The sequence below is a fragment of the Hippocampus bargibanti genome, linkage group LG11, assembly GCF_051943395.1.
Source record: "Hippocampus bargibanti isolate YZ-2025 linkage group LG11, ASM5194339v1, whole genome shotgun sequence".
Classification (NCBI taxonomy): Eukaryota; Metazoa; Chordata; class Actinopteri; order Syngnathiformes; family Syngnathidae; genus Hippocampus; species Hippocampus bargibanti.
This window is the reverse complement of record NC_142744.1, coordinates 8,524,620-8,540,365: the sequence shown is the minus strand read 5'-3', so window position 1 is coordinate 8,540,365 and position 15,746 is coordinate 8,524,620. Positions and strand designations below refer to the sequence as shown.

Sequence of the window (15,746 nt, the reverse complement as noted above, 5' to 3'; positions counted from 1 at the left end):
GTTATGTTTGGATTTTATTTGAAGAGCAAGAAAATATTAAAATGAGTACATTATATAAAAATAAACAATATTTAACAATAAATACAATACATTAATATACAAGTCCAATACAGACTACTTGACAGAAAGACGGTTTCACGCAAATTCTATTTCAAATAATAAAACAGATTACAGTGAAAACATCCATGAAAATTAAAACATTCTTTGGATTTTAAGCAAGCGATTCCAGTTACAGATTAAATAAACATAAAAAAGAGGGGGGGGGGAAGCAATATCCAATTAAAATTAAAATATATCAAAATACTTACTTGGACAAATTAATAATATTGACACAATCAAGAAAATATGTATAAATCAGGGGTGTATAGAATTTTGGAATAATAGCAATTAAACTCAATTCATTAGAGGTGTAAAATTTCTTTATTTTTTCCCCCGCTCTGGCGCTAACACGAAAGCAGACGACGGCGGACGAGTGCAAATGCAGGCGGGACGCGTGAGCTCGTCGACGAAGGCCGACGAGTGCAGACGCAGTCAGACGAAAGCAGACGAGTGCAGATGCAGGCGGGACGCGAGAGCTCGTCGAAGGCGGCCGAGTGAGCGCTCCCTCTCCCGGCCTGGGCCTGTCTTATCTGCGCGGTGGCTTGTGGGTGTGTGTGCGTCGAAGTAAAATGGCGGACTTGGCGAACGAAGGTGAGTTGCTTAGCCGTGTGCAGTGAGGATAGCGGGTAACACAAAAACTCGCCCTACCGACTTCCGATAGGCGCCTTCTGCGGCGTTTGTACGTCACTCGAGGATGATAAGACACAGGTCGGCGGCTCGTTGGGTGCCGGTTGCAGTTGCACGAGTGCTTACCGGCGTTTCCAAGGCTACACTGTTAGCAAACAAGCTAACGCGGCTAAAGGCTTTGGATCCGGCTAATAGTTGGAAAGCTTCGGAACGCCCTCAGATGCTAATGTTTAGTTAGCGTCTTGATCGCACAATGCTAGCACCAGGCTATTGATAGCCACTTTGCTATTCAGACGCATTGTATTTATTTGCTAGTACATTGTGGTAATACGTGTTGCATTATGTGAAATCAGAAAGTACATATCGGGTCGCCTGTGCGAGTGGGTACTTGAGATCATTTTTTGCTCCCCCCATGTTGTCAACGGCCGGCAGGGTTTTCGATTTACGTACATTTAGGCGGGTAAAGTTGTCCGACTTATTATTATCTGTTTTGGTGACTAAATATTCCCCCTTCAAATGTTTTTTTCCTGATTCCGCTCTGCGTACGAGTGTCAGTAGTGTAGCCGAAGACGTTTATGGAGCCGTGACAACCATGAGCGATGTTCCACTACTCTCCCCTTTTCCAGCGTCGTACAAGTGGGTGGCGCTGTCTATTTGCTGGATAGCCTTTGGAGGATGCTCGAATAGTCCATCAATCGAAATGAAATCACTTTGAAAGAGCTGTTGTTGTTACCTAAAACCAAATGCTGGTCACACACAAATAGACCTGCAATGTCGTTGTTATTACGGGAATTTCCACGTGCTTCTGACAGCCTCCACTATATGTGTGTTACTTCCATATTATGCCTTTCTAATTATGTTCATTAAAGCCTTGTGTTTTCAATTTTGTAATCTCCACAAATAACGTTAGGCAGAGTCAGTGCGAAACAATTGAAAACCTATACAGTATCCAAAAACCAAACCGTGAATGGTTGTGGTTAATTACAATGCATTATTAGACTGTTTTTCCCCATATTATGTGTGTATATATTATGTGTCGTAAATTACCCAATCTGTCTAACGCAAGCCAGTAGATGAAGTCAACCAAGGCAAGGTTGTGTCTAAAGTACAAATATTGTTTTCGTTCATCTTGAGAGCAAACAGATATCTTGACATCAGGGCAAGCGCCTCACAGTCTTGTCTAATAGTTTTAGTGATGAGGAACTGAAGCTTCCTGGTTCTTTATCTGCTCGACATCACTATTAAGTGAGAAGTAACATAAACAGAATAGTGTGTGATATGGGAGTGTATTTTTACTCCTGTCCATCCCTCTCTCACATAAGGAGAACCAAGTTACATCTTGTTTCAGTCCTGGACCATCGTAAAAAAACGAAGAAAAAAAAACGGACTGTAGTCCTTCCCCCCCTCATACCCAATTTGTTTGGAAACATTAAAGCTGCACTTCTATGGAATGGATGTGGACATTTAAAAGCGCTGCCGTGTTTTTTTTTTTTTCTTTTTTTGTGGTTTGGCGTCATCTCCACGCCTTGAAACGATCACCCAGATCCCTACGCAACTTAAAATCAATACCCGAACCTTGCTTTTATCTTTGTGATACCGCTAGTGAACAAACTGCCCAGAGTGAAAGCTACGTTTATATATCTCTCGAACATAGCAAACCACAAACTGAGGTATAAATTGCACATATTAATTTGCTGTGGTGGTTTTCGGTGAGTTGTGGCTCAAATTAAGCATTTGAAGCCAAAACAACAGGAGAATCTCCACAGGTACACAGTGGCGTGTTTGAAACGGTCCATTTGTAAGCACCTGAACCCACATCATGATTTATTAGCACAACATAAAATACCCCAAGGATTTCTATGGAGCCTTAAAAGGACGAGTTGATACCTACAATTGAGGAAATGGAAAAAAATAACAGATTGAGAATTCAATGAAGCACAGTTGAACCAAAACCCTAATGACACGAGAACTAAAAACGTTTTTTTAATGTGACCCCAAAATAACCCTTCTTACCTCCGAAGTAGAGTCGAGTCCACTGTTGATGCGGAGTGTGAATACATGACTGCCTGCCTGGAAATAGATGATTAAAGTTTTTTTTTACCCCCTTTTTTTCTCCCGACAGACAAGCCTGCCATAGCGCCTCCTGTATTTGTTTTCCAAAAAGACAAAACTCAGAAGGTGAGTGCTCCTTCAAAGATGATGAAGCGCTTTCTGCCAGCTAAAATAAGAACGCCTTTGAAGAAAGCGCTACGCACATTCCTCACCACCGACTGAACTATAAACAAGGCTCCACCGTCGGGCTTCTCAGGCACATATTTCACTTTTTAGTCACAATTTGCCCCTGGTGTTCACGGCTGTAAATTTTCTAATGATAAATCATGGTATATTTTTAACCTGCTATATATTTTTGGGGGTTTCTTTTAATCAAGCCGACCTCGTCTTGAGATTGTTTCAAATGTGTGTTTCTTACAGCGATCTGCAGAGGGCTCAAGTGCAGAGGATGGAGAAGGTAAAACCGAAATGTCGAAAAAGGCCGATTGCTTTGCTAATGTGCCCAAAAATTACTAATTGAATTTGATCTTTCAGATTCAGATAAAGACGAGACAAACTACTTCCCTCCAGTAAAAAGGGAAAGGACTTCATCATTCCCGCCGCTACACTCTGGTAACCGCTTTGTTTTTCCGTTTTTGCTTGAATTCACACAAGAGATCGATTTGTATGCTAAAAGCTTTCTCACAACTCCTTTGCAGTTCCCAAGAACAATGTATTCATGCCCCCCAGTTTCTGCCAGTCTCCGACTGGGAACTCTGACTCTGAGCCAGGTGAGCTTTTGCAATGACTACTTGTTTTTGCCCAAAACGGTCCCGATTAATAACGAAACTGGGGAAGAAAAACCCTGTTGACTCTTTTGAGGGAGATGTGGCTTTTGAAAATTGACAAAAAAAGATCATTTCAACAATTTCGGTTCTCTACAAGGTATTCTGTCAGTCTAGCTCCCCCTGCCCATCTGATATTATCTCAAATTTGTACTTATCTCAAATTACTGTTGTTTTATTTACTGGGGCGGCCTAGCAAATGACCATTTACATACAACTAAAGCAAAATCTTTCGCTAACAGTCCCAAAATGTTTTCTTAGATTTTCGTTATTAATCGGGACCGTTTTGGGCAAAAAGGACTAAATGATAAAAGCTTTGATATTTATTTATTTATTTATTTGTTTGTTTGTTTGTTTGTTTGTTTCGGTTCGCTGCAAGTTATTCCATCAGTCCAGCCCTCCCCCATCTGATCTTATCTCAAATTAGTACTTAACATAAAATTGAGGCGCATGTTATTTTATTCTTTTGTTTATGTATTTATTTACTGGAGCGGCCAGGTGGCAAATGACGAGTATGTCCCACTCAGAATCAAAGCAAAATCTGTCGCTAACAGTCCCAAAATGTTTTCACAACAGGTCAAAAAGGGAATAAAGGATAAAATATTACAACCCCATCCTGTATTTTATATTTATTTATTATTATTTTTCGGGTTGTCTGCATCTGCTATGGCTAGATAAATGCCACGTTTTAAGACAAATGTATCAAAATTAGCCTCGGCTTGAACGGAGCAAAAGCTGATCAATGACTGCGAGTGTTGCCGTGGTAACGGACTCAAGTGGCTCGGAGTGGTGCAGAAAAACAGGTTGTGATCTAACTGATGTGTATGTTCAATGCTTTGTCCCTTCACCCACTTTCACTCGCCGACAGAGGAGAAGCCGGTTGGGTTCCGACTAAAGCCGCCAACTCTCATCCACGGGCAGGCGCCCAGTTCAGGTTTGTGCTGCACGTTGCCTTTCAGCCTCATTTCTGCACATTTCTCTGAAATGTGCCCAAAACAATCCATAATTGTCATATGGAAACTCACTTTCAGAGGACAAAAAACGCGTTTGTACTTACAGGCGTCCCGAGTCAGAAACCGAAAGAGCAACACCGCAGCGTTCTCCGCCCTGCGGTTCTCCAAGCGCCTGCCGCAAAATCCCATACGGAATCCAGTATGTAACGTCATTATTACTTTTGTTGACATGTTTGCACACAATCGCAGGGATCCATCTCGGCCGCCGCGCCCTTGCGCCATTGACACATTTTGACAGCCAACTGGCACAACTTTGGAACTCCACTGCAGTGATTCGCGCTGCGTATGACATACCGTATTTATTTGAGTATAACGCACACGTGTGTAACGCGCACCCCTAATTTTCACTTTTTCTCGGCTATCAGTATAACAATTAAAATATGAAGAACTCTGAATCAAAACTCTGGATATTGGCAATTGTGCAAAACAGCAATGCTTAACTCACGTTTTGGTGTGAGCGAGGAAAGGAAATGAAGGTAGCTAAAGAAATGGTAATCAACAATAAAAAAAAGGAATGTGCGTGATCCGGGTCTTTCCGAAAATTGAAAATGACTCTTAAAAGTGACTATGGAGAATAGCCATGGAAATGCTGCCCCTTCCTGGAAGAGATAAAGCATTAAATACATATGAGAATTTTTTTTCCCAGGCCTCGTTTATAACGCACACCCAAACTTTGAGTTCTTTTTTTAGGGAGAAAATGTTGTGCATAATACTCGAATAAATACAGTGAGACCTCAACTTACGAACGCCTTATAATACGAACCTTTCATCATACGAACGTCAAATTCATGAAAATTAAGCCTTATAATAAGCGCTATTTTCATAATACACACCCACCACGGCCGGTCCATCAAGCACAAGACCTTCGGATCTGGCGAAAGTGATCTTCGGCTGTAGCACACGACCGAACAGCGCTCCAGCCGGCCCTACTTTCCATACCCCTTCTCATTGAATGCACACATCGATCGCCTACTTGGAGCTTTTTGCTGATAATTTTACTATTATGGGACCGGAAAATAAACACCACAAGCTCGTGTTCAGCCTCAGTTCAAATGTGGTGCGTTACTATGAATAAATTGAAGAAACTACCAGCCGTACACGTCTACTCTGCTCTGTTTGTGCGTTCAGGTTCGAGAATAGCGCACAACTTCTTATGATTCTAGGCTGTTTGGAAAGCATTGTCTAACTGAATGAGCGGTGACAAACACTTGCCAATGTTTTTGTGTTGCTACACTTGTCAAGATGCAATAGAAGTGATTGTGATTGACTAAAGGGTAGAGTCATGCGTCATGGTAAGCCAATCAGAGCTAGTGTTTTCACACACACCGGAAGAGCGTGTCAATAGTCACGCTAAATTGTCACGTGCGAGTTGACAGCTCGGGTGTGGCTGCCGCTCCCAACACTTCAATTTCATTTCAACGAGTCACTGTCACCTCACCAGTGACATGATTACGACGGAAGTGCATCGCTATGTCTTGTGCTCCAAAAGTTTGCTTTGCACAAGGTGATTGTTAGACGCGAGTGTGCCATTTTATTCGCCCCGCCCGCCTTCTTTTGTCGCGTTTTATTCCGCGTCCATGGAATCATCGGACTCGCGCCTTTTGTTGTCATAAAATCTCTGCCAGCACCTACGGGACTCGAAGTGAATGCAGATGACCTCGAGGAGCTTGTTGCTGACCATAATGAGGTCATCAACACAGAGAATTTGATTTGCCTTCAAGAGGACAAGCAGAAGCAGGCCATTCAACAGTTGATGTGCAGGCTTTTATTGAACAGTTCCATTCAGTAAAGGCTATAAGAATCATCAACATGATGAAAGATAATGTGATGCCTCAGTGTCGTAAGACCTTACAAGTCAGAAAGCAACAGGTGTCAATTAAGAGCCATCAATGACCATCACAAATGTAAATAAAGTGACTTTATTATAAAGTGCAGTGTATTTCTTTCATTACAATACAATAGCACATTTATTATACATATAGGATAAGGTAGGTTGTGTGTAGTTTTAAGGCTTATTCAGTTGAAAAGTACATTTTTTGGAAACCCGGGAACGGATTATTCCCATTTTAATGGTTTCCTATGGGAATTTGTTTTTTGGAGATACACACTCTGGGAACCAATTAAGTTCGTAAGTTGAGGTCTCACTGTACAGTACTTCTGTTAAAATAGCTAAAGGAACATTTTGTTAAACAGTATTTGAAAGCTGTTCATTTTCCTTCAGAGGTTTTAACTTTTGTCGTCTGCCATCTTGCCGTACCGATATCGAGCCATAAGCCATATCGAAAAATATAATCAAATATTCATTTACCAATGGTGCATTGCAGTATTTACATCGAACATGGTGGGTGTTTGCAATATGGAGCGTGAGAACAGGAGTGAAACTGAAAGACATTAAAAACAGGCAGCAAACAAACATATTCTCGTTTTTTAAGAAACTATCGACATTTCGTTGCAGCAAACTGCTTTTAATGATTTGAATTTAGTGGCTAATGGGAATAATGTCAGCTGTTGCAGCAAATTGCAAATCTTCAAAGCGAAGACATTTGTTTAAGTAGACACTAGTAAGAAATATTGATAAGTCTGTTTTCTTTGTCTTTTCTGTAATAATGTAAAATCTCAAAATAGAATCAGAATCATCTTTATTGCCAAGTATGTAGAACACACAAAGAATTTGTCTCCGATAGAACATGCTGCACTAGTATCATCAAAAAAATTGAAGAGGCACTATACAGTTCTGAGTTGGGGGAAGAAGCTGTTTAAATGTCTTCTGGATTTGGTGCGCATGTATCAGTAGCACAGGATTGTGTAGTAACTAAAGAACATAGAATATTTTGTTTATTTTATGTATTAATACATTCTTTTACGTGAATTAACATTGTTGCTATATTAGAAAAATAGATTTCACTCAAAGTTTTTTTTTTTTTTTTTAATTTGCAATTTAGAAATAGGCCCGGTAGTCCAGTGGTTAGCACACCGGCTTCACAGTGCAGAGGTCGCCGGTTCGCGTCCCGGTCCGGCCTCCCTGTGTGGAGTTTGCATGTTCTCCCCGGGCCCACGTGGGTTTTCTCCGGGTCCTCTGGTTTCCTTCCACACTCCGAAAAAACATGCATGGCAGGCAGATTGACCACTCCAAATTGTCCCTAGGTGTGAGTGTGAGAGAGTGACTGTTGTACGTCTTTGTGTGCCCTGCGATTGGCTGGCAACCAATTCAGGGTGTCCCCCGCCTCGTGCCCAAAGACAGCTGGGATAGGCTCCAGCACCCCCTGCGACCCTAATGAGGAATAAGCGAAACGGAAAATGGATGAATGGAATTTAGAAATATGCCCCATCAATTTTTGAATTTGGCCCCATTTTCAGACACAATGGCCCCCTTTTTTAATTTCCCAGATGCATCCCTGCAATGCAATCTTTTCGTTGACACATTTCCCTTCTTTTCAGACTCCACCTGTGGAACCAACGGAGTCAAAAAGTCAATCGACGACCCTTCCGCCCCTCAGTCCCTTTTCCTGAACAACACAGAGCACTCAGCCACCCCGAACACATCACAGGTACATTTTCCTCCAGGCACCTCAGAAAGGGAATCGGTTTGCGCTTTGATTCCCGCTAATTTCAGAAACACGAAAACGAGGAGCACGGCCCGAGTCACGTCACAGATGAAGGTGGAAGTGAGAAGGAGGAAGGAGATGTAGCAAATTCTTTCGTATTTGGTCAGAATATCAAAGACAGAGCAAAGGTGAGCCACAACCACGTCTCTCGCCTTGAGACCCCATCCGCACATCACAAGGAAGAACTACAAACGCAATTCCAGTCCAGTAGCCATGTTCTGTTGAACATGAATTGAGAATTGAACACTTAAAATTGTCCTTGCTGATCGTTTTCTCAGTAAAACGAGAGAGGGGAAAATAATGCGGTTCACCCTCTGCTGCGGAGTAATCGATCAGATTTTTTTAACACACATCTAACCTCTTGAATTTAAATGAAGAGATTAAGAAAAAAAATCCATTATGTTAATCCCCCATTTTCGACTGGATGGTCAGAAGCGAATGATTCCTCCTTTGTCTTCCTCCCAGGTGGACCAGAATAGTACAGAAGAAAAGTCAAAGGACTGCAGTCCGGGAGACTGTCAATCAGAGGGCACCAATTATTTCTTGCAGTATATCTCCACCCCAAGGTAATATCACTTATTGCATCTTAATTATTATTATTGTTCAATTATTATCAATCCATTCATCTGTTTTGTCTTTTCAGTTCAAATAATGCCACAAACAGTGCTGACAGTGGGGCCAAATTTGTATTTGGGCAGAACATGTCTGAACGAGTTTTGGTGAGGGTACACATCTTGTTTGGATCGTCGGCCATGTTGGACAATGCACTAATTTCCCACGTGTGTGTGTGTATTTTTTTTCCTCCCATGCTAGAGTCCTCCCAAGGGCGAGACCACCGCCAGTGATGATAGTAAAGAGGTTCCAGAGACTTTAGAGGTCCCATCGCAAGAGGCCACCCCAGAGAAGGGTAAACCCCCTCCCCTTGAACTCCCTCCTGGCTTTATATACATTGATTTACGCTCTCATTGTGAGTTCTGGGACTGCAAAAATACATCTCGGATAAAGAAAATGTTATGGTCTCTTGAGAGGAAGTTGAATTTACAGGCAGTCCCCAGGGGGGCAAACTTTGAATGCTCCTGCAACCAGTCACTGCCAGACGATGTGTAAAAATGTGTCCCCTCCAGTGCCAGGGTTTTTGTCATTTTCACTGAAATTGTAGGACCCACAGAATATTGAGTTTTAGGGCTACATAAACATTCAATAGAGCATTAGAAACCATAGACTTCATCAGAAAAAGAGTTAATTCCTAAATTAGATGGGTCTGGAGTTATATGAGCTTGAAATCAGGCCGGCTATACAAAATACAATGCAATAAATACATGCATATTGGTTCATATTGCGCTTTAACAACAGCTGAAGCTGTAACACAGCACTAACATGAACAAAAGGCAAACGCTGCCCCCCGGTGGAAGTGAAAAACATTGCCAGAGGTCTGACCAGCGCTTTATCGACATCCTTGGCAAGAAAAGCCAAAACCCGAACAAATTCGGGAATGGCGCTCAACGTCACACTTTTGAATGCCCGAATAAATTTGGGAATGGCAGCGAATGAGTTAATTTGGAAGTTATCAAATAATTTTGACCAGGTAAAGCTAACTACAGGTGTGACCTACTCCCGTTAAATTACGCATCTGCCAAAAACCCCGAACATACAATTGAATAACTGTCTTTTGTGTTGTGGTGCTTTCTATCTTTGTGACTGCTTTATTTCTTGTATATTATAGCTGTCCATGTTAAGCGCTTTGTTCCAGCGTCAGTTGTTGTTGAAGTGCTATATACATTATTATGTATTTCTTCAACACGGCATCCCACAAAATGGCCTCGCATCAAAAATCAAACAAAAACCACCTGAAGGGCGTACTCACTCAAGGCCGCTCAAATTGTGCTTGACACCTTAACTGTCGCGCATTTTCCATTGTGTGTACAGACGCTCCCCAACTTGCGTACAAGATACGTTCCGAACAATCGTTCGTAAGGTGAATTTGTTCATAAGTTGCTTCAGTGCTATAGTTTGTATGGAATATATGTTTAAGGCTTGTATAAGTAACCTGTATTGGTTTGTACTGAAAAATGAACATTTTATAAAATATGCTCTATAAAGATATCTTCATGTACAACTGGAGAGAATACTACATATGTTACTACAAAAATGCTTGTATGTACCGTTGGTTGTAACTCGATTGTTCGTCGGTAGGGGAACGTCTATACATCGATACACTTTCCATCCCCTGGTTGGCTCGCAACAAGTGGCCACAGACCATCACAATTCACATTTTGTACGATTAATTTTATGTGGCAATTTATTCCTGAGAACTGACACCTTGCACCACACAAATATTGTCCAAAATGCGTGTGTGTGTGTGTGTGTGTGTGTGTGTTTTGCAGAAATATATATTTTCCTTTTCCATACGCACCATAAAATGACTTTTTGTAGCCAAAGTCAAAAAGTGACATTTTGAGTGATTTGTAGAGACTGTTCAAACCCTCAACATCAACAGTCTACCTTGATGCTTGACGATGTGCATTTTCAGCATTGAACAGCGTGTCGGAGTCTTTGGAGGAGTCTGCCGCAGCCTACACCAAAGCCACAGCCAAGAAGTGCATCTTAGAAAAAGTGGACGTTAAAACCGGGGAAGAATCAGAAAGCAATGTTTTACAGGTACTCCCCATTGTCAATCGCACATTTTTTGGGCCACATCCACAAGGCGTTTCGACGACTCACTTTACTCCACGTGGATATTTCAGATGCAGTGCAAGTTATACGTCTTTGAGAAGACGGCGCAGTCGTGGATAGAGCGAGGGCGGGGCTTGCTGAGGCTCAATGACATGGCGTCGACGGATGACGGCACGCTACAGTCGCGTCTGGGTATACTCAAATTGAGCCTAGCGCAATTAGCTCCATGTTTGATGGTACACGCGTTTGAAGTCTTTTTGATTCCTACCAGTGATGAGGACCCAGGGCAGCCTCCGGTTGATCCTCAACACGAAACTTTGGCCCCAGATGCAGGTGGACAAGGCAAGCGACAAAAGCGTACGGGTCACTGCCACAGACACGGAGGACCAGGGGGTCAAGGTCTTCCTAATATCGGTACGTTTTACCAAGCTGTTGATTAGTTGGAGATGGGGACGGGCCGCCAAGGTCCCCAAATCAGAATCGAATACCTTTATTCGTCCCGCAATTGGGGAAAGTTCCAGCTCACAAGTAATACAGTCGATCATTAAATGTCATTTATTTACCATATTTTCCGGTGTACAAGGCGTATATGTCGCAACCCCGACAAATGGGGTATTTTCATTTTTTTTTTTGCAACGACAGGCGAGACTGACAAATGCTGGCTTTTAGTTTGGCCAACAGATGGAGCTACCTTCTACAGAATTGAAAAGATATCACCTCCGTTTTCACTGATCTCTCCAAGCAAGTGCCTTGTTATTGAAAAGCAAACTCGGTTACTGTCAAACATCCGTTTTTTTTCTATATATATTCATGCTATAAAGTATTTTTTGATCGAGATATGACCCCACTGTGACGACTGCGGTAGCATTGGTTGACTTCCCTTCATACAAGATGACGTGTTCCCTGGTAGGGTTTCTAACACAGATTTTGGGTAGATTACGATTAACCGTAATCTCCATGACTGACCTAAGCGGATACAACAACATTTCACGCCTTCTTCGCTCCATCGTCTCCAAAAATGCCTCCATGATCCCGTGGTGTTTCTCAGGGTAGTTCCAAGGACGTCGGTCAACTGGCGGCGGCGTTGCATCACCGGATTTTGGCCCTCAAAAGCCGCGCGGATCAAGAGCCCGAAACCCCCTTGACGACCATCCCCGAGGCCGAAGTGCCGCAATCCAACGAGGACGACAGCGACGAGGAAGGAGGCGCCTCCGCTTCGGCCACAGCTGCTGCGACGAGTCAGTGATCCCCCCCCCCCTTTTTTTTTTCTCACATTTTTGCACTCGTATGCGCTGTTTAATTGCATCCATTTTGTCCACCTGTAGCTAATTCGGAGGGAGCCGAGAACCAGACCGCGGGAAGCACATAGCGCCCCCCCCCCCCCCCTTTCAAGATACCCTGCGGAAATGTCACTTTGGAGACATTTTTTTTTTCTGCAGGCATCTTCACGGACACTCCTTTTGACCAACGTGGTCCTTCCAGACCAGTAACCTTTGGATATTAGAAGTGTAGCTCCAGGAAATAATCACCCCCCGCCCCACAAGTCCCTTGACCCCACACCACACCAGTGCAGGAGTATCTCCCCCTCCCACCAGCCAATCTGCGTCATCAATGGAGTCCTTTCCTTTTCTTCCTCCTCCCATTGTGTTGGAGTTTCTCATCAGCACCCCCCCCCCCCCCCTTCACTAGCAAAAATAAAGACTTCAAAGCTTTGGTTTGGGACTTTTCTGCTCATCATATTGATGAGCATAAAGGGTGTTTTTCCTCTACATTTTGAAGTATGGCACATGTTAAGACTGCAGTTTCTACTTCAGGACCTTTTGACTTCACTGTACAGTTGCCCCCCGCCCCCTGCTCCCCCAACCATTATCTCCTGCGTTCGCAACTTGAGGGTCAACCATCAAGCTCCAGAATCTGTGGCCTATTCAACCAATCTATCCTGTCAGCTCCTCTGCATCGGGTCCCCCTTGATCAACTCCTACCCGAGCCCAGCCCTAAATCCCCACAAACTGCATTTGGTTTCGGCAACTGTAATTTATTTTTATTTTTTTGGCGGGGGGCGCGGAGGGCATCATCATGAGGGCATCTCAACATTTGTGCTCTTTGTAAAGGCCGAGCGAGTCATTCATCGCAGTTTTGATTTCCTATCGATCTATATTCTAGTGAATAAAGGACTGAAACCATGCAGCTTTCTGGTCATGTGACAACTTTGAAGGGCAGAAGAATTCACCTGTTTTCATTTATTTTTATTTTTATTTGGACAAATTCAACTGTCAATAATCATCCTGCATGTAATAGTTTGTATTTCTTTTAAAACATCCCAGGGCTTTACTGTTATTTTTATTTACATTTTGGAAAACATGTTGGAATGACATTGTGTGTGTGTGTGTGTGCGTGCGTGTGTGTGTGTGTGTGTGTGTGTGTGTGTGTGTGTCTGTGGGGACTCATCGGCGTGATAACTGTATTATCTTCTTTTTTTTTTCAAAAGTCATGTACATTTTTGAATACAGCATTTGGTGGCGCACCGTTTTTTTCCTCATCAGTCCCACTCCCTCCTTCCTCACCCCCCCCCCTTTACAAAATAAACCTCTGCAATAAATGTTGATTTCCAAATAGGATTGAATGTAGTACTGTAATCGTCCATGTTAACAAAAAAAAACTTCATGATCTTGTATGCTATTTTTTTCTGACTTCAATGTACACATTTTGCAACCATGTCTTTGAATCTTAATATGCTTTGTATTTGATAATTTTACAGTTTGAATTCCAATAGATGTGAGGTGTTGCGATGATGGCAGAATGACTTAACCCGCTGAACCTCCAAGGCTTTGCTTCCAGACTTCCTCAAGAAACAGAAACCAAATGGGGGGTGTCCTACAACTCTGCATTTAAAGTCAGTTTCCAATGACACTACTCGATTACGTACTTTACAAGAGCGCCGGTCTGTAACTCACGGTCTACTTGTGAACTTCCCACAAAGTTATGACATTTCCATAAAAGGGTGGCCGGGGGGAGGGTTTAAAACGTAAATCCTCTTTCTCAGGCAGCCTGATAGCAAACGTGAAATGCTTGGGAACGAATGGCATCGTTTCCGAGCCAAGTCTTGACAAGTCGCTCACCGATGGATGTATCCTTTGATATAAGATTGCAGCCCAGCGTCCGTGAATACTTTGGATTTATGCGTACTTTCAATTCGGAACAAGACTTCGGCCACAGCTTATTTATTATTAACTCATTCACTGCAAGATGATGTGCAAAAAATGTGTCAACTCCAGTGCCGGCGTTTTTGTCATTGTCACTTGAATTGCAGGACCCACAGACTATTGAGTTTAAGGCATTAAATACTTTTCCTTTCGGCTTTTCCCTTCAAGGGGTCGCCACAGCGAATCAGTGTCCTCCATCTTCAGAGGTTTGATCCGCATGTTTGTTTTGGCCAAGCTTATACATTGGATGTCCTTCCTGACACAACCCTCTGTATCTATCCGGGCTTGTGACCGGCACAAGAAGACTTATGTCCCTTTGTGGCTACAGAACAAGCAACTTGCTCAGTAAAAGGCTCCCAAACACAAAATGGTCTTCGGCACAGCAACATTCAGAAAAGCAAGAACTATACTCACCCTTTGATGACAATGCTCAATACAGCGTTAAAAATCTTTGACTCTCTTATTTCATCGGAAAAAAATGAGTTAATTCCGAAATTATATGGGTCTGGAGTTATATGAGCTTGAAATGAGGGTGGCTGTCCAAAATACAATGCAATACGTACATATTGGTCTATATAGTGCTTTAACAACAGCTGAAGCTGGAACAAAGCGCTATCGTGGAAAAAAAGGCAAATGCTGCCCACTTGTGGAAAAAAAAACATTGCCAGAGGTCTCACCAGCGCTTTGTCTGCACCCAAGCATGAAAAAACAACCCAAACAAATTCAGGAATGGCGCTCTATGTCATATTTTCAATTCCCAAATAAATTTGTGAATGGCTGTGAATGAGTTAATTATTGTCAAAGAAACAAAATATATTTCACATTTTTTTTAAATGGCCTTTTCACACTGTTCTTGCTCAATGGCGCAGTGCATCAGAATCACAGGATGTTTTTCTTATTTGATGACCACTTACTTGTATGTATGCTGTATGTTGAAAGAACCATATTTGATAAGCTATCTTGAAACGGATGTGTCACTGTCTTTGGTGAATGTAAATATTTCAAAATCTAAACAGATGTAGTTGAACACATGGCGGTGCAACACACACACACAGCTGAATGGAATATTCACTGGCTTATTTTCTGGATCTTTGCCCAAAAAAAAATCAGTTTATAAATGTCTGTGATATCCGGATCATCGTGGTCAATATCGACAGACTGGAAGAAACCATTCTGTCACAATAAAAATATCTTTACTTCTTTTTATTTATCTCGCTGTCCAACTATCTGGCTCGCTGTCTAGCTAGACACCTGACTGGCTATCTATTAGCTAGATAGCTAGCTATCAGCTATTTAGCTAGATAGGTAGCTATTTGCTCGATAGTTTTCTATCTATTTGAGTTACTTCCGGTTTGAGTGAACGCTGGCGCGTGTGGCTGCCGCTGCTCACCCACAGAAAAACTTATCCTGTGACGGTAAAGTGACCTTGAGAGTTTTGAAAGGCGCTTACAAATTAAATTAACCGAGTATCTCAAATCCAGGTGCTGGTGAGTTTTATGAAATAGACCAATAACATTCCAGCACATTTCACCAGGTGGAAGTTATTTCAAAATAAAAGCCTATTAGCATCTATAGGTTGTGGAAGTTCCCCATAAAATCAAAACAAAAAAAAACCCTGGGCTGGGCGACAAGTGTGCGTTGTTATATGAC

General features: G+C 42.4%; 1 protein-coding gene across 1 annotated transcript; it reads left to right on the top strand.

Annotated features, from left to right (window-relative positions):
- The first annotated feature begins 549 nt into the window (after window positions 1-549).
- Window positions 550-13,511, top strand: ranbp3b (RAN binding protein 3b). The gene is made up of 17 exons (XM_089008676.1): window positions 550-690; window positions 2,849-2,904; window positions 3,199-3,235; window positions 3,313-3,390; window positions 3,477-3,548; window positions 4,471-4,536; window positions 4,662-4,754; window positions 8,054-8,163; window positions 8,229-8,348; window positions 8,686-8,786; window positions 8,864-8,939; window positions 9,034-9,127; window positions 10,751-10,878; window positions 10,965-11,085; window positions 11,165-11,307; window positions 11,942-12,131; window positions 12,219-13,511. Exons 1-17 carry the CDS (start codon window positions 669-671, stop codon window positions 12,260-12,262), a joined length of 1,551 nt encoding a protein of 516 aa, XP_088864802.1. The 5' UTR covers window positions 550-668; the 3' UTR covers window positions 12,263-13,511.
- Window positions 13,512-15,746: the final 2,235 nt, after the last annotated feature.

What these genes read in the sequence shown, in the direction of transcription:
- ranbp3b (XM_089008676.1), top strand. Translation starts at nt 669, where the DNA reads ATGGCGGACTTGGCGAACGAAG. An exon ending in AAGTGCAGAGGATGGAGAAG is followed by an intron (nt 3,236 to 3,312) that starts GTAAAACCGAAA and finishes TTGATCTTTCAG; the next exon opens with ATTCAGATAAAGACGAGACA. An exon ending in GAACTCTGACTCTGAGCCAG is followed by an intron (nt 3,549 to 4,470) that starts GTGAGCTTTTGC and finishes ACTCGCCGACAG; the next exon opens with AGGAGAAGCCGGTTGGGTTC.